The sequence below is a fragment of the Podarcis bocagei genome (genome assembly GCF_964188305.1).
Source record: "Podarcis bocagei genome assembly, chromosome: 11".
Classification (NCBI taxonomy): domain Eukaryota; kingdom Metazoa; phylum Chordata; class Lepidosauria; order Squamata; family Lacertidae; genus Podarcis; species Podarcis bocagei.
The window spans coordinates 9,246,193-9,272,946 of NC_138136.1; the positions used below are offsets into that span (position 1 = coordinate 9,246,193).

The window sequence follows — 26,754 nt, forward strand, 5'->3', positions numbered from 1 at the left end:
TTGGTTTATTTTTTATTTTTTATTGTAATTTTACTGGTGTTAGCCGCCCTGAGCCCGGCTCTGGCCAGGGAGGGCAGGGTATAAATAAATGTTATTATTATTATTATAGAAGCTTCTCTCTTCCTGCCTCTTCAATACATCAGCGTTATGCAGAATGCAATCCCCCTGCGCCAAAGACTGTTGGTTCCATGTTGCAGGAGCTTTGGGACAACATTCCCCCAATTTCCTTTGGGAGGCTGCAAAGAATGACTTTCTGTAGCAGAGAATCCCTGATCTGGCTGGAGCACTAAGCTGTTCATCCCGTGGAATTCCACCATCATGTTGCTGTGCTCCTAATTCCCCTACGTCGAGGGAGCTTCCCACATAGCCACATGCACACTCCTGTCCCTCGGATAAATATAGTTTTACAGGACTGTAAGGATTGCTGTGAGAAACTAAGGTCCACTGGCCAGAATCCCTCCTACATGATTTTATATCTCTTCACAGACACAGATAAGTATATGACCTGGCTGTATGTGACTCTTTGCAATTACCGCTAGGAAAATTAGAGCAAATTATATAGCCAAGATAGCCACCAACTGTAAAGGAGATGAATTTATTTGACCCTATTGACCTCAAGCTATATTCTATCTTTATCACCAAACTCTGAATATAATTGCACATTGTACTAATTAATATTATTTTTTAATATATTAGTGGCCATGTGACGATTTTAGCCTATAAATTTTATTGTTTAATGTCTTAACCTGTATATTAAGGTACTTTTATAGCTCTGTTTAAAGTAGGTAATGTCTTGATCATATAAATGTTTTAAGTTTTTCGTATTAATCCAGCATATTTTAATTGTTGGTTGATTCTTGTGTACATTGCGGCAGCCTTAGGCTATGTGCAATAAAACTGACTGACTGACTGACTGTGAGAAACATGTATGCAAAGCCCTATGAATAGTCCAAAACACGACATAAATGCAAAGAGATTCTGTACATGTTTATCATACCTCAAAGGAATAGGCTTTTCCAATCCCGTCGCCAGATCCTGTGATCACTAAATGATGAGATAATAAAGACGGTATGTGATCTTTAGTTGGCTTGTTCTTTCTTGCATTTCAAACACTGCGGTTCCACATGATTTATTTATTTATTTTTGCATCCCAGTCTCATTGATGGAGAAATGCAGAGACAGCATCCCTTGAGATATTGCTGGGCAATAGCTCCCATCATCTCTGACCATCGGTTTGTCAATTATATAAAATTGTACATCTCCTAAACAACCTATATGCAGGGATTTGTTTGCTTTTTAAGCAGGGTGGAATCTAGACACATATAAAAAACGTTGTGAAAATGCTTTTTTAAAAAACGTTTTGAAAAATATATTGAATTTGCCATAGCTCACCATCGCCATCTAGTATCACATTTGTATAATGCACTTTACAACACACTTATTTGCAGCCGTATAGCTGAGTCCCATATGGAACTCAGGGGAACCGAGTTCCCTTACCTTTTAAATTTAAACAATTGTTATTTTTGGTCTGGTGGGGCTGTAACGGATATACAGTGGTACCTCAGGTTAAGTACTTAATTCATTCCGGAGGTTCGTACTTAACCTGAAACTGTTCTTAACCTGAAGCACCACTTTAGCTAATGGGGCCTCCCACTGCTGCCGCGCCGCCAGGGCATGATTTCTGTTCTCATCCTGAAGCAAAGTTCTTAACCCGAGGTACTATTTCTGGGTTAGCGGAGTCTGTAACCTGAAGCGTATGTGTCAGGGGTTCAGGAGCAGAGGCAAGGGCAAGGGAGGAAACAGAGAGCGAGGGGGAGGAGGCAGAAGAAAAGATGAGTGATGACGACGACCCGAGATCTCCGAGTCTTTCCAGTGAATCGGAAGATTCACAGAAAGGAGCACCAGTGGCCAGGGCAAGGGGGGAGCCTAGGGGGACACCCCAGCAAGATAGAGCCAGAGGGGACTCAGAGGAGAGCAGTTGGAAATCGGGACCAGCGTCACCGCCAGAGAGCAGGGAAGAGGAAGGGAGCCAGGGATTAAGCGCTGGCAGCTCACAACAGGGGGGAGGGCATGAGTCAGGAGTGGCCACACCTCCATCGGGGAGCGAAGAAACGGTCAGACGGAAAGTGGAAGGTTGGGCGCGCTCGCCAAGTTCAAATGCACAGGAAAGTGACGCAGTAGGCAGCCCTGAAAGAGAGCCAGGTCCTAAAGCCCGGCGCAAGGAGACAGGAGGGTCCGGGGGGTCGGCGTCAGAAGAATCCAGGAAGGAAGAGACCCCGGGGGGCAGAGGGACCCAGAGGAGAACAGTCAGGCGGAAAAGGTGGAGCAGGGCTAGGATATTAAGTTGGTGCACAAAGGGCGGAGACTCAGACGGAGCTTCGCCGATCTAGCCACTAGACGTAGAGTTGCACGCAGTAGCTTGAGAATGAAAACTGTAACTCAATAAAGACTTTTACTTAATGATTGCTGGCTAGCGTGATCCTCTGTGAGCTAGGATCTGGAAGCAACTCTGACAGTATGTAACCTGAGGTACCACTATACATACACTCAGTGCCTGAGCCAAAAATCCCCTATATCTGTAATCAATAAAGTTGTGGCCATTTCTAATCCAAATCACTGTCTGGGTGTGTGTGTGTGTGTGGCAGCACTGTGACTGGGCCCACAACAAACAAACAAACAAACAAACAAACAAACAAACATTTTGGTGAGTTCCTCCCTTTTTCCCCCAGAAGAAAAGCACTGCATATGTATGTGTACAAGCTGCTCAACCCCTCACATGAAAAGAAGACATACTTCTAGATATTGGTTCTACTGGAAATGGTTTAGGGCAGCACTATATATTTTGGAGGTCACTACATATTTGGAGGTCCCAGGTCGCAAGGTGGTTAGATTGGTCTCAACTAGGGCCAGGGCCTTTTCAGCACTGGCCCCGACGTGGCGGAACGCTCTGTCACAAGAGACTAGGGCCCTGCGGGACTTGACATCTTTCCGCAGGGCCTGCAAGACAGAGCTGTTCCGCCTGGCCTTTGGACTGGACTCAGTCTGACCCTTATGTTTCCCTCACCTTACGGTTTTGGTCTATGGGCTACTTTTAAAATGAGGCTGCATTTTAAATTGCATTTTAACCTGTATTTTAAATTGGTTCCCCCCCATTATGTTTTTACTGTAATTTTACTGGTGTTAGCCTCCCTGGCTGGGGAGGGTGGGGTATAAATAAATATTATTATTATTATTATTATTATTATTATTATTATTATTATTATTATTGAAATGGTACAGTGGTGCCCCACAAGACGAATGCCTCGCAAGACGGAAAACTCGCTAGACGAAAGAGTTTTCCGTTTTGGAGGTGCTTCGCAAAACGAATTTCCTATGGGCTTGCTTCGCAAGACGACAATGTCTTGCGAGTTCCTTCTGGTTTTTTTTCCTCCCCCCCCCCTTTTCTAAGCCGCTAAGCCGCTTATCAGCTGATCCGATCAGCAGATAAGCCGCTAAAAGCTGCTAAAAGCCGCTAATAGCGCTAATAGCGCTAATCTGCTAATCCTTCAATGGGCTTGCTTCGCAAGACGGAAAAACCGCTAGACGAAGAGAATCACAGAACGGATTCTTTTCGTCTTGCGAGGCACCACTGTAAGTAGTATGACTAGAAAACTTGTGAGTTTGAAACCAAATTGGGAAACAGACTTTAATTATGATACGTATTGAGAACAGAATGTGGACCAATAGACTAATCAAACAACTTTCTGTAAGGGTGAGGGAACTCGCTCTCAAAATAAACTGCAGGTGGTAGGCCAGTCTCTCTTTCATGTTTTACCTCCAGGCTAGTGCTCCAGATTGCTAGCAGGGATGTGGCTCCTCTCGAACTCACTTCCATTTATGGGGGGGGGGGCATGTCTACTAGTTAAAGTCTTTGGTTTAAATTAGCAGGCATGTCCAAAGTCCATTTCGGGGGGCTAATCCAGCCCGCCAGTCGACTTAATCCGGCCCCCGTGGCAGTATATGTCCTGGGGTAAAATCCTTAAAAAATCTGAACAACTTTGGGGTAAAACTGTAAAACTCTTTAATCCTAAATTAAATCAACAACTTTGGTCGGCCCTAACGCATGTTCACTTCATCAAATCTGGCCCTCTTTGGAAAAAGCACCCCTGGAAGTTTTTGAAGAAATCTCTAAAATTATTAAGGAACCTATTCAATTCACCCCACAACTGGTACTCCTCTCTTTATTTGAGGAGGGTAATCATGACATAAAAGCAAAATAAATAAATAAAAATACTGCTTCTTTTATTCGCAGCAGCAGGTCTCTCAAATGTACAAAAATGGAAAACTTTGTCTAACCTCTGTGTTTGGAATATTCCTCTTCTGCAAAATATTCCATGGCATGTGAGAGCTTTGTTGGACATTTGGAATGTGTGATTCTCATTTTTTCAGAACCCCAAGGACAAAATTATTTATCTGGTGTTTGTTGGCAGCCTTGACAAAAGCTGTGCAACATGTCCATGACTTCTTTTCACTTTGTTATAGTTTGTGTTTTACTTTTGGGGACTCTTTACTTTTTGTTTCTTTGGAAAATCACTGAAAATTATTATTTTTTGAACTACTTTTACTCAGAGTAGATGTATTGAAATTAACAAACACAACTAAGTTAGGTCCATCCATTTCTTTAGAGCTGCATTGCATAAAGGTTTACAAAGCATCCATTACAGTGGTACCCCGCAAGACGAACGCCTCGCAAGACGGAAAACCCGCTAGACGAAAGGGTTTTCCGTTTTGGAGGCGCTTCGCAAAACGAATTTCCCTATGGGCTTCCTTTGCAAGACGAAAGCCCATAGGGAAATCTCCGGGACCGCGGGGAAGCGCAGCGCGTCTTCCCCACTGTCCTCGGACCTCCTCCGAAGCCTGGCGGTGGGGCGGAGAGACCTTCTCCCCACGCCAGCCTTCGGATGGCTGTCCTGAAGACTTGCGGTGGGAGGAGGGTTTTCCTTCCCACCGCCAACATTCAGAATGCTGTTCTGAATGTTGGCGGTGGGGAGGAAAAACCCTCCTCCCACCGCAAGCCCCGGGAACAGAGGAGAAGCGCTGCGCCCCTTCCCCTCTGTTCCCGTACCTGTCCTGAAGGCTTGCGGTGGGGAGAAAAGCCCTTCTCCGCACCGCCAGCCTGGCAAGCGGTTTCCATAGGAACGCATTAATTGATTTTCAATGCATTCCTATGGGAAACGGTGCTTCGCAAGACGAAAAACTCGCAAGAAGAAAAAACTTGCGGAACGAATTAATTTCGTCTTGCGAGGCACCACTGTATCTTAGCATCCAAGCCCATGGGTTTGTTTTTATTTTAAATTATCAGTTTGTAGTCACATCACTGAGCAGGAGATCTCTCTATTCACTCATAAAAAATGATAATGGCCGGAGAACTTAGGTTTGTAAATCGTATTAAGATGATGTGGGCTAGGAAACTGCCATTGGCAAACCAGTCATTGTCATAAGCAAAAGTAATTCTTATTGCTGTCCTGCATGTGTCTGTTCCAAAACAAGTTCTACTGAGTTTACTGGCGCTTACTTCCAGATAAATTTGTGTAGGACTGCAGCCTGAATTTCTTTGTATTTCAAAAAGATTGAAGTTGCATATTAATGCTTCTCAGTTACATAACTGCATTTAAAAAAACATTTCAAGGGTGCATGTGTCAATATTATAATATGTTTTTTGCGCTGAATATATGCTATATGGAAATTTATGGACCTAACAGGTATCTAAAGCCATTTGCACATCACAAAATATGTATTTTATCAAAGTAATTGTTGAACTAAAATACAATTAAGAAGAAGTACAGTGGTACCTCTGGATGTGAATGAGATCCGTTCCGGAGCCCCGTTCGTATCCTGAAGCGAATGCAACCCACGTCTGCGCGTGTGTGGGTCGCGATTTGCCTCTTCCGTGCATGCGCGTGACATCATTTTGAGCGTCTGCGCATGTGTGAGTGACAAAACCCTTAAGTAACACGTTCCGTTACTTCTGGGTCGCCGCGGAGCGCAACCCGAAAATGCTCAACCTGAAGCTACTTCAACCCGACGTATGTCTGTATATTAATAGTGAAAGAATTATTAAGTTATTCTTAAAATGATTGGTGGCTCATTCCTTACATCATAGGAGCCTATACAACACAAAACACTGTTGCTGTATGTAGGTTTTATTATATTTATTTTTTATCTTATATTTTGAAAATGTACATCCATGTTCTTTTCCTTAAATTTTTTTGGGGCCCCCAAGAGACTGGGGCCCTAAGCTATAGCTTGTTTAGCTTATACAGTGGTACCTCGGGTTACAAACACCTCGGGTTACAAACACTTCGGGTTACAGACTCCGCTAACCTGGATGTAGTACCTCGGGTTAAGAACTTTACCTCAGGATGAGAACGGAAATCGTGCGCCAGTAGCGCGGCGGCAGCGGGAGGCCCCACTAAAGCTAAAGTGGTACCTCAGGTTAAGAATGGTTTCAGGTTAAGAACGGACCTCTGGAACGAATTTAAGTTCATAACCAGAGGTACCACTGTACATAAGTCTGGCACTGCTCATGAACCTTTGAAGATTGAGAGCTAGTGTCGTGGTTAGAGGACTGGATTAGGTCCATCTAGATTCTAGCTCAATACTTCCCGCTCTGACTGGCATCAACTCTCCAGGATTGCAGACAAGAGTCTTTCCTAGCCCCGTTTGGAGATGCCACAAGCTGGGACCTTTTGTGTTGCAAAGCTGGCGTCCACAGCGTTGCTCCCCTGCTCCCATCCCAACACATCAGTTCACATTTTCCCAGAACTAAAAATATGAGGGAAAGTTGCTTTACCTGCCCATTCTCCCATGGACCGAAAAAAAGACTCAGGCACAGTCCTCCATACAAGCGGAGAGAAATATTTCAAAAGCCGAACGCATTTCACCAGGAAAACGAGACAAGTGAAGCCCCCGAGGCAAGCGAGGAACTGCTGCAGGAATTCACCCATGATGAACCGATGCTGTGGGTTCAGATAAGATACTGCCACTCTCTCTCTTCTGGTGCACTGCTACTTTTCGCTCTGGTAAAAGGAAGAAGAAGCCTGTCTAATCATAAACGTGTGAGTCATGTGATTTATTTTTTTACCCATAGAGATCATAGAATAACTTTCTTGGCCCAGATATGTAAACTACCCAAACAAAAACAGGAGAGCTAAAATTGTTGTTGTTTTTTTTGCATGGAGAGCTGCTCATTCTCAAGGGCACATTGTGGTCAGGGTCAGGCCAGCTGGTTTGCAGGATGATGTTGCCTTTGGCTCTCTGCTGTCTGTCGCCGAGATAAAAGATGTTCTGGAACATAACCCCCCTATGGATACAATATGCCTACTCCTAGTTAAGATACTCACATACAGGTACCGAAATCACAGTCGTCTGTTATTCCAGACCTGGAATAAATCTCATTTCCAGCATCTGGGCTTTTCTCTCCGGGTTCCAGCGGTGCTCTCCTAGTTTTGTGGTTGGTCCCTGTGACAGGACCACTTAACCAGCTCTTGAATGAACAGCGCAATTTTGTACACTCTTAGTTGGCTCTGCCCTTGAATCCAGTCTGGAAGCCGAAACTAGTAAACAATTTAGCAGCCAGATTTCTCACAGGAACAGGTCATTGGCAAGATGTTATTCTCCTGTTGAGAGAGCTACAGTGGCAACCAATCTGCTATCAGGCCAGGGGCCTGTGTTAATTCACAATTACTTAAATAACTTGCACCCAAGGTTATTTAAGAACCACCTCATTTCTTACATTCTGTCTCAGTCACTGAAGTCTTCTGATGGGGGACTGTTTGTGGTCTCACATGCCCCTGAAGTCTGGCTGGCCTTCACTTCACTTCACTTCACTTCACTTCACTTCACTTCACTTCACTTCACTGCCTGGTGGAGGGGCTGAACCCCTAGTATGGCAGGCTGTGTCTTGTGGTACTCCCTGCTAATAGAAGTTCAGCAAGAGTCATACCTTTCTCTTTTTACATGTCTTCTAAAAACTATATTTATTAGGCAGGCTTTCTGAATCTCTGTTTCTTTGCCAACCCTCTCTCACTGATGTCTTTGATTTTGATTTTGTAATAGGGTGCTTTTAGCCTTATAGGAAAGTGCAGTGCATAAAATTTTAAAATAAATACTCAAATGTAAATCTCACTGATTTCAGTGGGGCTAATTCTCAGCCATTTTGCTGTCGTTTAACTGTGCGATGGTTTGTTTTGCCTTTAGGCAAAAAAGTGGTCTAAACCACTGAGCCTCTTGGGCTTGCTGATCAGAAGGTTGGTGGTTCGAAAGCATGTCAGTGCAAGTAGATAAATAGGTACCACTGCAGTGGGAAGGTAAACGGCGTTTCCGTGCGCTCTAGCTTCCATTATGGTGTCCCATTGCGCCAGAAGCAGTTTAGTCATGCTGGCCACATGACCCGGAAAGCTGTCTGAGGACAAACGCTGGCTCCCTCGGCCTGAAAGCGAGATGAGCGCTGCACCCCACAGTCGCCTTTGACTGGACTTTAGCTTTAGCTTTGCCTTTAGGACAAAGACTCATTACATGAAGGCACAAGGATTCATCATTAACCCTGGTGGCTGAGACCATTGAGGATCCAGAATGACCATCACAAGCCAGTTATTATGCAACCCCCTGAGGCTCCCATATGGACCTCCTGCCGGCATTAGAAACAGCAGAACAGCAACCAGTTCCTTGAGAAAGAAAAGCTATAGCATTGAGCAGAGCCTGGAGGCACAAGACACTTTCTTTGACCATTGCCGGCTGCTGGAAAAACCTGCTTTATCTCAAGGTACCTTGAAAGCATGTGCATAATGTGGGCTGAATCGTGCATGTTTTTAGTGCTTACTACCACCATTCACCTGCTTGAGGGTGTGTGTGTGTGTGGGAAATGGTAACTGAATCTAACACTCTATGCTAGAGCTTTCCAAACTGTGTGTTGTGACACACAAGTGTGTTGGCCGCAGGGTGTAGGTGTGTTGCGCAAATGCTCCCCACGCTCTTCCCGCGGCTAGAAAGGGGTTAGTTTAACCTCTGGTTTGTCAGTAAAACTGAATTATTGTGTTACGAAATGATGCATGCCCGCAAAGTGTGTCGCCAACATGAAAAGTTTAGAAAGCTCTGCTCTACGACCTACTCCCATACCCTGATCAGCAGTGCTAGGCATTGTCAGTTGCAGCCCAAGCTCCCGAATCAAGTGTTCAACCTAGGGAATCTCAAGTGCAAAGCTCCATTTCCCCCTCTTACTAGGTCAGGGTAAATAGATTTTGGGGGTAAGTCAGTTTTGATGAGATTGGCACAGGGTTAAGAGTCAAGCTTCCTCTCACTGCAGCCCCAATCCAATTCCATACTTTTCTTTGGGTGCTCATGTGGTGCAGTGAGGTTGTTATCTCAGGCGGGAATCTGGAAAGGTGTTGATTAAAAATGAGACTGCTTATGGTAGACTTAGGATCATAGAACAGAGTTGGACCACAAGGGTCATTTAGTCCAACTCCCGAACCTGCCTGAAGGCTCATAAAAACACAAGGAAAAAGGGACAAGGAGGGGAGAGGCCAGGGCAGGGATCAAACTCAGGTACAGTGGTACCTTGGGTTACATACACTTCAGGTTACATACGCTTCAGGTTACACACTCCGCTAACCCAGAAATAGTACTTCAGGTTGAGAACTTTGCTTCAGGATAAGAACAGAAATCGGGCTCCTATTATGGCAGCAGCAGGAGGCCCCATTAGCTAAAGTGGTGCTTCAGGTTAAGAACAGTTTCAGGTTAAGAACGGAACGAATTAAGTACTTAACCTGAGGCACCACTGTACCAGCTTTTAAACAGTTATTCTTATAATGAACAGTTGGAATTAGGAGGTACCTAATTTCTTCTGCTGAGGCAGACAAATGATATCTTATTATTGTTGACATATGCATTCTTATGTATACAGTGGTACCTCAGGTTACATACGCTCCAGGTTACAAATGCTTCAGGTTACAGACTCTGCTAACCCAGAAATAGTGCTTCAGCTTAAGAACTTTGCTTCAGAATGAGAACAGAAATCGTGCTCCGGCGGCGCAGCAGGAGGCCCCATTAGCTAAAGTGGTGCTTCAGGTTAAGAACAGTTTCAGGTTAAGAACGGACCTCCAGAACGAATTAAGTACTTAACCTGAGGTACCACTGTGCTTTACCCTATTATGGCTGGAGAACCGTATTGCAAAATTCAGAGAAGATCACATTTCAAAGGAAGGCTATGTTTGGGTTCTCATATTGCTTCTGCAAAAATTCAGATTTGCATAGCTGTCAACGTTTCCCTTTTTTAAAGGGAAATTCCCTTATTCTGAATAGGATTCCTCGCAAGAAAAGGGAAAAGTTGACAGCTATGGATTTGGTTGGTCTGCCTTTAAATGTGAACTGAATCGAATTTACTCCCCCCAATGCTACTTGATCTGCTTAGTAAAATCCAGCACCAATTTTTCACTCACCCAGGTTTGTGCTTCCACTGGGAAATCAAGGCACAATGGAGTCTGCAGATGTGGTTTATTCACACATACAGTACCTGTGATTCTATGATATACACCTGAGTTTATGGAGATTTCTGCCCACTTCCCTGCTCCTTCCTGTGTTGTAAAAAGGCACCCTCTCTTCCCGTGGTGACATCGTGGCCCCTGTTACCCTGGCAGCTTCTCCCTCTGTGTCTGCCAGAACCTTCGACCTGGTTGAGGACTTCCATCGAGCGGCTGGCTATCAGCACCATCGTTTCGACCCACCGTCACCAGGATGGCCTCATGAGGAGGTTAGCTGGCATTGCTCTCAGCCAAGTCCAGGAATCTGTGAGTTTGCTCAAATTCTGACCCTCCCCGAATGCAGAAGACATTATGGGGAGTCTGACTGGCCTGCCAAATTAATTACAATACGAAATGTAGCTTGACTTACATGCCACTTACTCAGCAGTGGGCCACAGTACACAGCGCACTTGCTAGCAGCTCAGAGGAAGCTACCTGTGAACGAACTCTCACCCGTCACATTCCCTCACCCTTCCTTTCTTCAGTTGGAGGCAAAAGGTGCCAGGGAAACCTGTCACACCCATATCTGATAAGCAGCAGCCTATCATGTAAGAGGAGGGGAACATTTAATCACATTGAAGTTTAACTTTTATAGGCTAAGGTTCAAAGAGTGCTGCATTTTTATGCATCTGTCAGGAACGTGGAAACGAGAGGAATTTGCAACAAAAATGCCCCTTGCTTCCTCCATAGACTTATTTTGAAACAGAGGGAGAGTTCTTTTAAAGGGTGCAAAACGTGTCTGGGCCTTTGGCCTGCCTAACTAGATTCTAGCTCATGGGTAGGCAAACTAAGGCCCAGGGGCTGGATCCGTCCCAATCGCCTTCTCAATCCGGCCTGCGGACGGTCCGGGAATCAGCGTGTTTTTACACGATTAGAACGTGTGCTTTTAATTAAAATGCATCTCTGGGTTGTTTGTGGGACAAAGGAATTCATTCACCCCCTCCCATATAGTCCGGCCCCCCACAAGGTCTGAGGGACAGTGGACCGGCCCCCTGCTGAAAAAGTTTGCTGACCCCTGTTCTAGTCGTAGGCTTTATCCACAAGAACTGTTTCAAGCTCACGCTCAGAAACACCCCAAGAATTCTGGGAAATGTAGTCTGTTAAGGGTGCTGGGAATGGTAGCTCTGTGAGGGGGTAAACTACAGTTCCCAGGATTCTTCGGGGGGGGGTACTTTAAATGTGCTTGAGAGGTATGGTGTTCACAGCCATAGACCGTATTTGAAATACCACATGTTGCTAATACTTTCAGAAAATAAACCCTCCCACAGGGAGAAAGGGTAGAATAAACTCTCCCCACAGGGAGAAAGGGTAGTATAAAAGACCTTTGACCTGTGAAAGTTGGGCTCAGGTGATGAAACAGTGTCAGGGTACCACTTTAGATTGGAGGTGTGAAGAGTCCCATACGTTGGTGCTGACCTTTAAAGCCCTAAAAGGCTTTAAAAAAAAAAAATGTGTCCACAAGCCCAGAAAGGTTGGTGGTATCTGCCTTAAGTGAATTCAACTTTCCTTTTTACATTATAATCCTGCATTTAATATATTCTTCTTCTTTTTAGATGCCAGGCTTTTAGAAGCTGGTGGGTTAAGTACTGTATTTTTCGCCCTATAGGACGCACTTTTTCCCCTTCAAAAATGAATGGGGCGAATGCAGGCTTTTGCTGAAGCTTGGAGAGCGAGAGGGGTCGGTGCGCACCGACCCCTCTCGCTCTCCAGGCTTCAGGAAGACATCCGCAGCCTAGGCAGCCCTGTGGGAGTTCCCCGCAAGGCTCCCCACGCTGCGGATAGCAGCCTGCTGCCCAGCGCGAGGAGCGCCCTGAAGCAGAGCGCCCCCCGCGCCCGGCAGACATCCGCAGCGTGGGGAGCCTTGCAGGAGTTCCCTGCAAAGCTCCCCATGCTGCGGATAGCAGCCTGCTGCCCAGCGCGAAGGGCGCCCTGAAGCAGAGCGCCCCCCGCGCCCGGCAGACATCCGCAGCGTGGGGAGCCTTGCAAGAGTTCCCCGCAGGGCTCCCCACGCTGCGGATAGCAGCCTGCCGCCCGGCGGGCAGGGCACCCTGAAACAGAGCGCCCCTCGCGCCAGGCAGACATGGGCCAGCCCCACAAGCTCGGGGGACAGCAGGGAGGCGCAGTGCCGCCATCCCACTGTTCCTCGACCTGGTTCGATTTCCCCGACCTGCTTTTGGGGGGGAAATAAAGGGGGAAAAATTTCCTTTATTTTCCCCCAAAAAAACTAGGTGCGTCCTATGGGACGGAGCGTCCTATGGGACGAAAAATACGGTAATTTTAATGATGTTGTTACTTATGGAATTTATGAAAATTATTAATGTTTCTGTTTATTGTGTACAGTACTATCTATTACCCTAGATTTTTAAACCACCCTGTGACCATTTTTGGTGAGATATAGATTCCCCAATAAATAAAGATGCCATAGCTCTTTAGAAATTGTATGAATTTTGAATTATTGATCTCAGCAGTTGATTGGTCACATGGAACTTTAGGTCAGATATACAAAATATTAACAGAATTGCTATAAAGCAAGATGGCAAGCAGATTTGTCTATTCAAATACTGACAGACAAATGGTATTTGATTTGGAAACTCTTAAAGGAACGTTCTGTATGGATTTGACAGGATGGTACCTGACTCCTGCCAGGTTGAGTAAAATATTTTTGAGGGCCAGTGACCCATGATAGAGATGTGGAACTTCTGGTGTAAACATGTTTCACGTCATGTGGGCATACTGAGCAATCAGATTTTGGGAATTTGTGCCAACAGAAATAACAAGCATCCTGGGCTATCATTTCCCAAAAGATCCTGTTGTAATTATAATTGGACAGAGTAAGGATATTAAAGCAGAAGAGGATTGGGAAATGACTTTCAGCTATTAATAGTGGCCAAAACAGTCATCTGTCAGAGACAGAAAACTCCCATATCATTATCTCTAGGTGCCTCGGGAGCTAAAGTTTGGGAAGGTGCTTATATGATGAAATTTGCTAACTTCTAGGAAAGGGCAGACAGGGCAGTTGGAAAAGGGAGACAAAAAGACAGCGAATTCATTGCAAAAAGGATTTTATTTATTTTTAATTAAGTACAAGATGAAAGAATTCCCATTTTTTTATTTTGAGACATATAAAAGGTCGTAGTACAATGTGGTAAAATATAGGCAACTTCATTCTTATAAGAGTGGTCGATAAATTTTAAGGACAAACCTAGACAGCATCTTAAAAAGTAGAGACATCACCTTGCCAACAAAGGTCCGTATAGTTAAAGCTATGGTTTTCCCAGTAGTGATGTATGGAAGTGAGAGCTGGACCATAAAGAAGGCTGATCGCTGAAGAATTGATGCTTTTGAATTATGGTGCTGGAGGAGACTCTTGAGAGTCCCATAGACTGCAAGAAGAACAAACCTATCCATTCTTAAGGAAATCAGCCCTGAGTACTCACTGGAAGGACAGATCATGAAGCTGAGGCTCCAATACTTTGGCCACCTCATGAGAAGAGAAGACTCCCTGGAAAAGACCCTGGTGTTGGGAAAGATTGAGGCCACAAGGAGAAGGGAACAACAGAGGGTGAGATGGTTGGACAGTGTTCTCGAAGCTACCAGCATGAGTTTGACCAAACTGCGGGAGGCAGTGGAAGACAGGAGTGCCTGGCGTGCTCTGGTCCATGGGGTCACGAAGAGTCGGACACGACTAAACGACTAAACAACATAAATTTTAAGTAACAGAAACATCAATGTAACAACCCTTTTCTTGAGGTTTTCTGTACCAGTGCACCATATTCTCTACAAACTAAGATGAAGTATTTGGTTGCTTCCATAAATTTATATGTGTATACAATCATTCTATCTATGGATTTATTTGTAATTATTTTGCAAAAATTTAAAGGAAAAGAACCCAAAATAGTAATAGTGTCCAGGATCTTTCACACTATACTTGTCCTGACTAATGTAAGATTGCTCCCCAGTTAATACTGGGGCTCTTTTCATCAGATCATTCTGAATATGGCATCTCTGTTGAACATGCAGAGTTGTGGAACTCAGCTTTTGACTCATTGGGCAGGGAGGAAGCAGCTGTGGTCTTCAAAAGTTGTTGGGCTAGACCTGTCATCACCCCTGGCCATTGGGCATGTTCCCTAAAGCTGACGGGAATTGGAAAAATAAAAAACTCCTTCCAGTAGCACCTTAAAGACCAACTAAGTTAGTTCTTGGTATGAGCTTTCGTGTGCATGCACACTTCTTCAGATACACTGAAACAGAAGTTGCCAGATCTGTTTCAGTGTATCTGAAGAAGTGTGCATGCACACGAAAGCTCATACCAAGAACTAACTTAGTTGGTCTTTAAGGTGCTACTGGAAGGAGTTTTTTATTTTGACTATGGCAGACCAACACGGCTACCTACCTGTAACGGGAATTGGAAAGTAATATATACAGAAGGCCACAGGTGCCTCAGCCCTAACTTTAAGAATCACACAATCAGGCTGGGAGGAAACAAACAGGTCTCCACACTGATGTTTTAGAACAGGCATAGGCAAACTCAGCCCTCCAGAAGTTTTGAGACTACAATTCCCATCATCCCTGACCACTGGTCCTGTTAGCTAGGGATGATGGGAGCTGTAGTCCCAAAACATCTGGAGAACTGAGTTTGCCTATACCTGTTTTAGAACCTGTCCTGGATAGAAAAATCTAAAGCATGAGCTGGGTCAAAGTGAAGCTGTAGCTTTGCCCAAGTGGATTTTTCTGAACCACGGAAGAAACATGGTCTGGGTGTTTTGTTTCCTATTCTTGATATCTCCTGCCCTGCACAGAGTTCCAGAAACCAGCTCTGATCTGTGATGGAAGATTGATGGTCTCCTACATGCCCATATGCTCCTTACCTAGCATGGGTGAATCAAACCCAGAAATGACCAGACCAGCAGCCATTTAAGCCTGGAGAAGCTACAGGCCAGCTCTGCCCCTTCCATTGCAAGGTTGTGAATGTTCTGCCTACACGTTTATTATCTTTGGCTATTCATTGCTTTTTCTCAAGTGATCCAGCAGCAAAAGGGAAAACTACCGTATTTTTCGCCCTATAAGAAGCACTTTTTCCCCTCCAAAAATGAAGGGGAAATGTGGGTGCGTCTTATGGGGCGAATGCAGGCTTTCACTGAAGCCTGGAGAGCGAGAGGGGTTGGTGCGCACCGACCCCTCTCGCTCTCCAGGCTTCAGGAGAGCCCCAGCGCCAGCCCCACAAGGTCGGGGGACAGAGGGAGGCGGAACGCCGCCATCCCGCTGTCTCCCGAAGTGGCTTGGAGGCTGACGGCGGGGAGAAGAGCGCTTCTCCCCGCTGCCTGCCCCACCACTCAGGGGACAGCAGGGAGACGCGCTGTGTCTCCCTGCTGTCCCCAGACCTGATCGCAAGGCGGGCAGGGGGGTGGGGGGAGAAGAGCGCTTCTCCCCGCTGCCTGCCCCACCACTCCAGGGACAGCAGGGAGACGCGCTGCGTCTCCCTGCTGTCCCCGGACCTGATCGCAAGGCGGGCGGGGGGGGGGGAGAAGAGCGCTTCTCCCTGCTGCCTGCCCCACAAGCGCCTGGGGGGGAAATATTTTTTCTTCTTCTTTATTTCCCCCCAAAAAACGTGATGCGTCCTATGGGCCGGTGCGTCCTATGGGGTGAAAAATACGGTACCTATCTGTGACTGTACAGCAAATGATTATGGAAATAGGTTTGGATATCGCTGAAGAAAATAGTTTTATGGAGAGAATTAAATGACTAATAAAAATGAACTCTCGTACTCAAATATACTGGCTTGGGTCAAAAGATGCCATTGCCTAAGAGGAAATGAATAAAGGGGCTTCCTGATGTTGTCTATTTTCCAACTCCCACTGAAGTTGGCACCAAATTCTATGACATTCCATAGGTCCCTGTGGCGTTTGCCTCCTAGGATGGGTCATAAGGAAAGGGTTAAAATAGGTGTGATATGATTGGCCAGTGAGAATGCAAGGGGGGAATAAAAGTTAGAGTGGGAGGTTTTGAAAGTCAGTTGAGAGTTGAGTTCAGTTGAGTTGAGGTTTGGGAATTGAAGAAGGAAGAGGGAGGTTTAGGTGTGGGTTGGTAAAGTTGTATTGTGAAAGAGTGAGAGGAATTGTTAGGTGGAGTCAGATAGATAGTTGGGAATAATCAGTTTGGAGTTGTAGGAACTAAGAATAAGAAACTGACAAGAGAAAAATTAACTGAAACCATAAGCTTGTTCCTGCATTTAAAAATAAACTTGATCATTTGTTTATGTTAACAACTGACTGGACTCTGTGTGTCCCCGTGAGATACGGGGTGGTGGCAGCGGAAAAAGCAATCGCAGTGGCGGCACAGCGTCAATAGACCATTAAACGCCCGGGGGCCCTGTGTGTGATCGCCACAGTCCCCTAACCAGAGAGGCTCTTCAGTGGGTCCAAGAGGGTGTAGCAGACAGGTGGGAAGTAGGGAAGGGATCCCATATCACTCATAGCTCCACTGGGAGAATCACACAAGGAGTGTTGGGCCAATAAGAGAGAAATCCTCAATGCAAACATATTGAACACTTAAGCCTGTCCTTCAGGCACAGCAGTTTTGGGGCACCAGATCTGCTCGTTCAGAGTGTGCAAGCCTCACACAGTTCACTACACCAGGTAGTGACGATGGAACCATACATGCCCCCAAACCTGAAACGGATGCTCATGGCGCCATCGTAGGTTATACAACCAGCAAAGGACATTTCCCCCCCTTTATTTGACAGTAGCATCATAGAACTGACTGGAGCCAAAGGGCATAGACTCCAACCACTTTTCATGAGACAGGATATTTTGTATGCAAGAAACAGTTGAGAGAGTTGGGCATGTTTAGCCCGGAAAAGAGGAGACTGAGAGGAGATATGGTAGCCATCTTCAAGTATCTAAAGGGCTCTCACAGGCTAGGACCCAAATCAATGCCTTCAAGTTACAAGGAAGGAGATTCCAACTAAATATCAGGAAGAACTTTCTGGCAGTAAGAGCTGTTTGAAAGTGGAACAAACTTCACTGAGAGGTGGTGGACTCTCCTTCCTTGAAGATTTTTAAGCAGAGGTTGGATGGCCAGCTGTCATGGGTGCTTAGTTTATAAACCTGCATTGAAGGATCCCTTCAAACTCTATGATACTTCAGTATTGACTATTTTGACTGGCAGCAGTTTCTTCAGGGCCTCCCAGCCCTCTTACATTCATTTTGTTTTCTTTTTTAGATGAGTGAAACATCCTTCATACAGACCACATACTCTGCCACAAAGCCACAGATCCCATTTTATGTATTGTAACATGTGTGAAATGTGGAATTGTTTACATGAATGATATATAACTGATACAGTAAATTGAATTTTAAAAATTTCTTCTTAGATTTTTCGTTTCATATTCATTCATATATAGCATAACGTAAATATTATTCCTTTTCATTATTATTATTATTATTCTTTATTATAGAAAAGCCATAGAGGGAATTGACAGTTTAATTACAGATATGAACAAGTTATAAACAGAACAGATACTATTTTCATGACTTACAAGAAGGTATCCCATTACAAGATAGTTGAGTGCTTTCATATTTAGGGATATTTCCATCTCAAGATTTATGTCTGACTATCATCAATCACCACATAATTATCTCCTTTGGCAACCTGCCGACAAAATACATTCAATCCGCCGTGTTCCTCTCCCTGAATTTCTGGATATTTCCATTTTTCTAGAACAGGCATAGGCAAACTCGGCCCTCCAGATGTTTGGGGAGTACAACTCCCATCATCCCTGACCACTGGTCCTGTTAGCTAGGGATGATGGGACCTGTAGTCCCAAAACATCTGGAGGGCCGAGTTTACCTATGCCTGCTCTAGAACATATGTGCCACAATATTCATGTACTTAATCAGAAGTACTTACAGCATCTCCTTTCAATGCATTTGCACTGTGCAGACTGGCTAGCAAAAGATACCCAAAACCTGATTGTCTCAGATATATTAATGAAAACCATTCTAGTACCTCTTGCTTCCTTAAACTGCAACCTATTCAAAGCTCCCAATTTAGGGTTTTCATGAGTCGTGAAAGGCAGGTGAATGAAACAGTAAGAACATTTCCCCAAAATTTCTCCAAATGGTAAAGGAATATTAGAATCTCCTCTCTACTTGTGTCATTTGCTGGTGGTGTTCTGGTCAGAATCCTGAGGGTCAGACAGAGACCTGGAGGGGCCACATTTGACTCCAACTTGGCCTGAGGATCCCAGCTCCTGCCAGGGAGATTTAAGCAAAAGCCAAGTGATTTGAACTGAGGTATTAAGCAGCCAATTCAGGTTCTGCAAACGGCAAGCAGCCAACCTCTGTACCTGTGTTATTATTTTATGCCACTAGCTATGAACGTTCTGTACCTCTGTCTCCCATCTAAAATATTCCTGTTCTAAAGGTGAAAAGTGTCTGAGAAAGGAATTTTAAGGAACTTTGCCCTGCACTGCAGCTTGTCTAATACTTTAACCTCCATTGGCTTTCTCTCAATTAACCCAATTAGCCCAATTAACCTGGAACAGCCCGACCAGGGCAGCATAGCCAGAGATGATGGAGTCAGGTTTGGATCTGGCTGAAGACAATTGTCCCACTGGGAGAATTAAACAAACGGAACCAGCACAGTAAGAAGGAAAGCCCTTAATAAAAACACTCTGGCTTGGACCCAAAGCTTGTGTTGTGCCATTCTAGAGGGTTCCTTGACCTTCATGGGCTGCCAGAGGCTCAGCTGGAAGCGGGAGAGGGAAAACCCCAATTCCATGAGCAGAACTGCATTCAGAGAAGTTAGGGTCCATGCCAGTGAACACCAACCTGCTGTTCATCCTTAAGGCACAGAATGTATTTGGTATTGGATGTGCCCATGCCCTGCAGGGCATATTTGGCATCCAGTAAGATCATTCAGTGCAATCAATCCCCAGACCGCCCAATGTATCTGGAGGTTGCAGATCATACTGGAGACCTATGCTCCCACAAAACTGGTGGGGCACATTCACAAGATCACATTAATCTCTGCAATCGAATGGCTAGTTTCTGGATAGCACTGGAGTTGCCTTTGCAAATGACATATTTCTTGCCCTTTCATCTCCAGCATCCTAGAGCCTTGGGGAGCCAAGGGGACATCTAAGTCCATCCTCCAACCAGTACAATGGAGCCCAGATCTCTAAAGCTCTGAACCAAGGCAGCTAGATGTGGGCATGGCAGATGTGTGCTGTCGAGTTCCTAACCGAAGTCCACACATGTGTGGCTGTTAGCACAACAATATTTTGCAGTCTGTATCTTCTGGTCAATCCTTTTCAAAAATGTAAGCAAGGAGTCTACCCACAGCTACAGGCAGTCTAGGAGAAAATGCGATTCAACACCCTCGACAGAATAAACATGGAGGAAGGACCCCTGGATTTGACCCAGTGCAAAGATTTCCCGTGGAAGGAGCAAATTCCCAAACCCTGCCACCCATCCATCTATTGTAATTAGTCTTACTACATAAATAATGATCAAACATGCCTGCGGCTGGCTGTTTCCAAGATCATGCCTTGTCTAACAAGGATGCCCTGGACCGCAACGCGAGATGAGGTAGAACGTCCACTCCTCAGCCGCTTCTGCGTTGAACTTCCACAGGAGCTGCATCCTCCCAGATTCTCTTTCCTTTTGTTTCTGCTAGCTCTTGGCATCTGGCAATGCTTTTTCTTCATCTGTGGAGATCTTAGGACTGTCGCTTCCCCGTATGGTTAGAAACGAGTATCTCAGACCTCCTGCCATGCTGTAGGGGGAAAGCAGAGAACACACACACACGGTCAGAAAGCCATGTCTCCTGTCCGCCGTGTGAACTGGACATGCAATTCAAAACCCCCACTCACCAGATATTGAGCCCTATGAAGTTCAGCACGGAAAAGATATAGTCTCCACCAATTAGCATTCCAATGTAAGCGATGGACACATTCTGAAAAAAATAAAGAGGCATGCTTTAACTTATTAACCAGCGAAGGCGGTGAAGGTCCTATGTGAGTGTCTGGAGGCGGTTGGAGGATGGATGGCAGCTAACAGATTGAGGTTGAATCCTGACAAGACAGAAGTACTGTTCTTGGGGGACAGGGGGTGGGCTGGTGTGGAGGACTCCCTGGTCCTGAATAGGGTAACTGTGCCCCTGAAGGACCAGGTGCGCAGCCTGGGAGTCATTCTGGACTCACAGCTGCCCATGGAGGCGCAGGTCAGTTCTGTGTCCAGGGCAAATGTTTACCAGCTCCATCTGGTACGCAGGGTGAGACCCTACCTGCCCGCAGACTGTCTCGCCAGAGTGGTGCATGTTCTAGTTATCTTTCACTTGGACTACTGCAATACGCTTTATGTGGGGCTACCTTTGAAGGTGACTCAGAAACTGCAATTAATCCAGAATGTGGCAGCTAGACTGGTGACTGGGAGTGGCTGCCGAGACCATATAACACCGGTCCTGAAAGATCTTCATTGGCTCCCAGTATGTTTCCGAGCACAATTCAAAGTGTTGGTGCTGACCTTTAAAGCCCTAAATGGCCTCGGCCCAGTAGACCTGAAGGAGCGTCTCCACCCCCATCGTTCAGCCCAGACACTGAGGTCCAGCGCCAAGGGCCTTCTGGTGGTTCCCTCGCTGTGAGAAGTGAGGTTACAGGGAACCAGGCAGTTGTCATTTAAACTACTTTTAAATGACAACTGTTTTAGGGAAGTTTTTAATGTCTGACGCTGTGTTGTTTTTAATATTCGGTTGGAAGCCGCCCAGAGTGGCTGGGGAAACCCAGCCAGATGGGCCGGGTATAAATAAATTATTATTATAATTATTATTACAATTATTATATTCTCCTAGTATCACTGTGCTGTGAGGCATACTTGTTCCCAAGAATTACAAGCAGTTGAGAAAATATTCTGATCTAATGTTGATGAACTGAAACTAACATGTACTTTTGGGTTGTCAGTAATGGCCACTACAGTGGTACCTCAGGTTACATATACTTCAGGTTACATATGCTTCAGGTTACAGACGCCGCTAACCCAGGAATAGTGCTTCAGGTTAAGAACTTTGCTTCAGGATGAGAACAGAAATTGTGCTCCGGTGGCACGGCAGCAGCAGGAGGCCCCATTAGCTAAAGTGGTGCTTCAGGTCAAGAACAGTTTCAGGTTAAGAACAGACCTCCGGAACGAATTAAGTACTTAACCCGAGGTACCACTGTATGTCTCAATAAAACTTCAAAATAATAATATGTGGGATCCATGGCAGGAGAAGAAAAAGATTCCCCCATGCTGTTCTGTTTTTTAATACACACAGCAATCTCCCTTCATTTGATACATTGAGTTGCCCTCCTGGGGAAACAAGAGATATTTGTTCCGTGAGTAACATCTCATCAGGCTATGAACTGCACAAACTGCAGATAAGAAGTATTTGGCCTTCATGATGACACTGTCCACATCCTTTAGAATCCTAGGAATGTCCACAGTATTTATAACCCCCCAGTTCTCATGATAAAGGTTTTTTTTTAAGGGCAATTAATGAATACGTCTTTGTTCACCTCTCAGGGTTTGCTTTTCTTCCCAAAAATAAATGAACCTTTATCATATTTCTAAATTTTGATTTTCAAAAATAACAATACCAAAAATAGAAGAGAGACGAAGAAAGCAAAAATGGCAAGAACTGCCGCAGTACAATGTCAATAGAGCACAGCATCACATAGTACAGATAAGCACAGACATATTAGAGTCCTAATATGGTTTCCCCTTAAGAAATCATGTCTGGAGAAATCCTAAGCATTAATTCCACCCCCTTCCAACTTATTCCAAGTATAAGATTACTCACACCAGACCCAGTCTTCATACGTCTTGTACTGTCTCCTATTGTATAGAAACATGACCTCTTAGGTGTTTGTTTTACTGGTCCAAGATGCCTGTTTGCCTATCATGATAATATAGGCTCAGGAACGATTTGTCTTTGCCATTTTATGAGCTAACCGAAATAAAATTCACTCGCCCACTTTTTGTGGCGTATCCCGTCGAATCCATTTCTCTTTAGCAAATGCACCGTCCTTCAAACAAATTAAGTTTCCCTATCGGAAGACGAAAATGAAATCTGAATGGATTCCATAGCTAGTTCTGATGCTGTCACTCATCAACAGGTCCTGTTGGTTTCGCTTACCTTTATAGCACCAACCACTGTGGTTGTGAGGGCAGAATTATAATGGCTGCAGAGGACTGTAGAATACATCAGAAGGAACCTAAAGTAAAAAAAAAGAAAAAGTATCTTGATCCTTTTCCCAGAAGCAAGCATGCACAGGATTGCAAACTTATGATGCCATCATTTCACTGCTCCTCTTAAACAGGGCTGTATATATTTTTAACTCCTCCAGCGTGATCTAAAAGAAGTTGAGCTGGGAGACTTATGTATAAGATGATTAAATAAAAGCTTGTGTGGACTTCACCACCCATGTTTGACTATACAATTTTCACATCCTTCCATGTAGGCCAGAGTGGATAAAAATAAATGATTTTAAAAAATAATAATTTTAAAAATCTGATTTCTTTTATTTAAATCCATTTTTTAAAATTAAAATCTGATTATATATATATATATATATATATATATATATATATATATATATATGTATGTATGTATTGAATTTTCAAAATAAAATGCTTTTGGAGAAAAAGTCTTACTAAAGATAGTTTTCTATTTAAGTTACATTATGGTCCAAAGGCTATTCAGCAGGAAATAAAGATTTGTTTTAAGTTTCTCATGTGTGCTAAAACTCAGTCTAAATTTTCTTTTTTTAAAAAACTGTTTAACTACATCAGTTAACAAACATTGATACATATGCTGTAACGTTTTCATTTTAGTTAAATAAATTGTTTAAATGTTCTTAAGGAAATGATTGTTTTTCTCCTTCCAATAAAGTACAGCATAAAAGGTGTACAGATATAAACAGTTAACTTATTAAACCTCACAGTAATTTCATAATTATCTATCTACGTATTTCTAATAGTATAACCAAATCAGTAATTTTTGGTATAACTGTAAAAACTACATACTCTGAAAATTTATTATGCCAAAAATGAAACCTTCATCTGGTTGTAAATATTAAGATTATACCAGCAAGAATGAGTCTTTCTGTAAAAAAAATGATGTATATCAAGCCTTAGTGACTAGTGATTTAAATTGTGATCTAAATTGTGATTTAAATCAATTTGATTTAAATCAGATCCACCCTGATGTGGGCTATCCAAAACTTGCTGTCAGGGACTGGACTGAAGGGGACGAGATTGAGGAGGAATGGAGATCACCCCCTGCCTTCTCCTGAAGCTTCCAGGGAATAGGAAGGCAGTACAGTCACACCTTGGTTCTGGAACATCTTGCGACTCAAACGTTTTGGCTCCCGAACGACGCAAACCCGGAAGTGAGTGTTCCAGTTTGCAAACGTTTTTTGGAAGCTGAATATCTGACGTGGCTTCCGATTGACTGCAAGAAGCTCCTGCAGCCAATCGGAAGCTGCACCTCGGTTTTCGAACTTTTTCGGAAGTCGAATGGGCTTCCGGAACGGATTCCATTCGAGAACCAAGGTACGACTGCATTGAATTAAAGTGGCGGTTTGAGGAAGGTCACAGCTCAGAGAGAGGTGAACAGAAGAGTTGGGAGGTGTTGGGAGAAGAGGAAGGGGAGACAGAGTCAGAGCAGCCTGCTGACACGTTATAACTGGAGAGTATTTCTGACCCCTCTTCTCCCAGAACCCGGCACCCATTGAGAGTACAAGAGCAAAAGACTCAAGAGACAATTAGTCCCTGTCGGCCACCATAAGGGAAAGTGCTGTTGCTAGGAAAGGACAGGGAAGGAGCTCAGTTGGAGCAATGCCATTAATGGGAGACAGACTGCATTCTTTTGTCTCGTTGTGATGATTGAATAAACTCATTAGTCAGACCTCTTCTTTGTTTTCTTTGCTTCTTGCTGCCACTGGGGGAGGGATAGAATTTCCAGAAGCCTGACAATTGCTCTCTCAGAGACAAATGAAATGAGGGCCGCTGCTCTGCATCGTATAATCACAGAGTCATAAAACTGTTGAGTTGGAATGGACCCCAAGATCATCTAGTCCCATGTAGGAGTCACAGCTAAAGGATCCCTGATAGATAACCACCCAACCTCCAACGAAGAGTCCACCGCCTTCACAACCTTCTTTGTGCTTCAGAATACATGGTTCTGAATTTCCTGGCAAATAAACTGGGGCGTTGCCCTAAAGATGGGGAATTAAAACCCTATTTGAACCAATCGGGTTTCTTCATCTTCCTAGGGTTTTGCTGTAGTTATTAGCTGTAATCCCAACCCGCTGACTATATAAAGGTCAATAGCAGATTTGCCAGATGAAAAAACCAAAACAAATACAAAAAACCCAGCCAGCGATTACTTGTCAAAGACACCTTACCCCAGTACACAGGAAAGAAGAAATTGAAAGATAAATAAAACATTTGTCCACTCCTTGAAGTTGGTGGCCTATAAAAATAAAGAAGGACATGTTTTAGGTATGTTTTATGGAAAATAGATATTCTAATAACCCAGTTAAATAAACAGAAAGATGACAAGGTTGATATATCTGATGCTTGAGAATTGCACCAAGATGTCTGCTCTAAATTTAACCGCCAGCATTTTTTGAATCATCTTGCAATCAAGATGGATCTAAAGACCTATTCCTTACAACCCCCACAAAAGGTTAGATATGTGCTGTTTTCATGTCAGTTTCAAACCCAGACATGCCTTTAGAATGTGCAGAGAAAATAAAGGAAATTTAAGTTGTGCCCCATGTTTACTTGCGATCTCTCTAATTTCTCAAACCTGTTGCACCAAGTTTGCATAATGAGGACTTGTTTGCTGTTGGCCACTCTGCAGTTGGGGAACTCCCTCCTCTTGTAAATTTGAATCAATTCTTTCCATTTACATTTGGCTTTAATGGCCATTTTCAGGAAGACTTTGATTCTGCAAGATTCAAAGGATTAACCCCTTCTTCTTTCAAAAAGTGTTGCTATGCAACCCCTGAAACCATCTGCATAAAATATTTCCCTATTTAAAACACACTTGTTCTCGATTGGGCAGAAAGACTGCTAATTTACATTTTTTGTTGCCAATTGTTATTTGCAATCATGCTTCTAATTTCCAGTGGTTATAGTCCCCCTTCATTGTCAGAATTATGCCTGCCTTGATGAATTTTAGGGAACCGTTCCATAATGCTGACCCTGGGCTTTGTTGACCAGCTGCACATGGTCACCGGAAACCCTCTCTCCCTGAATTTTTTTACTCAAAACTTTCCTAAGTTATCTTCTTTCCATGAGCTGAAGAGAAATTCCTACCATTCTGAGAACAGAAATGAGGATCCAAGACAATGGATGTATTACAATGACTTAAGTGGTTTGCAAGCACAGCTTACCTGTTGGAAGTCTCCACTGAAGAAGCTTATGAGAACTGTAGGAATTACCATAAAACAGGCATTATAAAAAATGACTCCATATTTTCCCAGCTCCTGTATAAAACAGACACACCTGTTTGACAAGCTAGTTAAAGATCACAATAGCCACGGGGGAATTTTGTATTTAAAGATCTAATGGCACTCTAGCAAGAAAGCAATTCATCCATTTAATATATGCTTGCAGTTTCTGTAATATATGCTTCTGTAAGAAGAGGTTTCTTACTAAATAATCAACTCAGTGAAGTCCTACCTATGAAATGCTTGTGTAGGCCTGGTTAAAACTGACCAAAATTGGAGTAGACACTCAAACATCTTACCATCTTTTTTATTATTATTAAAGATTTTCTTGTTTTACAGAAGTAAGTGTAATGCCTCGTATTTTTTCCATGTAACATTTTTACAAATCCGTTTCATTTGTTGAGACATTAGGGGGAGAAGGGGGGAAGGGGGGGAGGTGGAGGGAGGGAAGATGGGTGGGGGTGGGGTCAGATGGCGACCTCAAAGTGGTTTACATAGAGAATCTCTCTCTCTCTCTCTCTCTCTCTCTCTCTCTCTCTCTCTCTCACACACACACACACACAACTTATTGGTAAAAACAATTAAAACAATGATTTAAAACATAAAAAAATTTAAACCCTGCAATAAACTAAAAATTGCATCATCAGTCCAGGCATCTAGGCAGGTTTGTCTAAACAAAATGCTTTTGCAGGCGTCAAA

The 26,754-nt window shown here is 44.0% G+C and overlaps 3 protein-coding genes and 1 long non-coding RNA gene across 12 annotated transcripts in view; 1 reads left to right on the forward strand and 3 right to left on the reverse strand.

Annotated features, from left to right (window-relative positions):
• The window catches only part of HSD17B3 (hydroxysteroid 17-beta dehydrogenase 3), a 25,475-nt gene extending 14,415 nt beyond the window's left edge, over positions 1-11,060 (reverse strand). Inside the window, exons 1-3 of one of the 3 annotated variants that reach the window (XM_081213863.1) lie at positions 10,930-11,060; positions 6,833-7,058; positions 998-1,044 (exon numbers count right to left, since the gene is read on the reverse strand). In XM_081213863.1, coding sequence (XP_081069989.1) covers positions 998-1,044; positions 6,833-6,986 — 201 coding nt within the window. In that variant the 5' untranslated portion in view covers positions 6,987-7,058; positions 10,930-11,060. Of the gene's footprint in view, positions 1-997; positions 1,045-5,831; positions 5,965-6,832; positions 7,059-7,382; positions 7,611-10,929 lie in introns of those variants that run through there. The other 2 variants (XM_081213862.1, XM_081213864.1) reach the window with 2 other exon arrangements.
• Positions 8,181-17,923, forward strand: LOC308597811 (uncharacterized protein). Of its 7 annotated transcripts, none has more exons than XR_014013139.1 (3): positions 8,181-8,803; positions 10,677-10,826; positions 15,359-15,601. XR_014013139.1 is itself a non-coding variant. In XM_081213956.1 (3 exons), exons 1-3 carry the CDS (start codon positions 8,614-8,616, stop codon positions 17,786-17,788), a joined length of 396 nt encoding a protein of 131 aa, XP_081070082.1. In that variant the 5' UTR covers positions 8,181-8,613; the 3' UTR covers positions 17,789-17,923. The 7 variants fall into 7 exon arrangements, 4 of the variants coding, with proteins under 4 accessions (XP_081070082.1, XP_081070081.1, XP_081070083.1 ...); XM_081213956.1 differs by lacking the exon at positions 15,359-15,601 and adding an exon at positions 17,781-17,923 and having other exon boundaries at positions 10,629-10,826; XM_081213955.1 differs by lacking the exon at positions 15,359-15,601 and adding an exon at positions 17,781-17,923 and having other exon boundaries at positions 10,629-10,789.
• LOC308597827 lies at positions 13,605-15,077 on the reverse strand. The gene is made up of 2 exons (XR_014013161.1): positions 14,949-15,077; positions 13,605-14,686 (listed from the first exon to the last, which is right to left on the reverse strand). It is a non-coding gene; the product is annotated as an uncharacterized lncRNA (long non-coding RNA).
• Positions 17,924-18,023: 100 nt separating the features above from the next.
• The window catches only part of SLC35D2 (solute carrier family 35 member D2), a 32,707-nt gene continuing 23,976 nt past the window's right edge, over positions 18,024-26,754 (reverse strand). The window contains exons 8-12 of the mRNA XM_081213847.1: positions 25,999-26,091; positions 25,003-25,070; positions 22,731-22,809; positions 20,434-20,516; positions 18,024-20,336 (exon numbers count right to left, since the gene is read on the reverse strand). Of these exons, the coding sequence (XP_081069973.1) occupies positions 20,234-20,336; positions 20,434-20,516; positions 22,731-22,809; positions 25,003-25,070; positions 25,999-26,091 (426 nt within the window). The 3' untranslated portion in view covers positions 18,024-20,233. The remainder of the gene's footprint in view (positions 20,337-20,433; positions 20,517-22,730; positions 22,810-25,002; positions 25,071-25,998; positions 26,092-26,754) is intronic.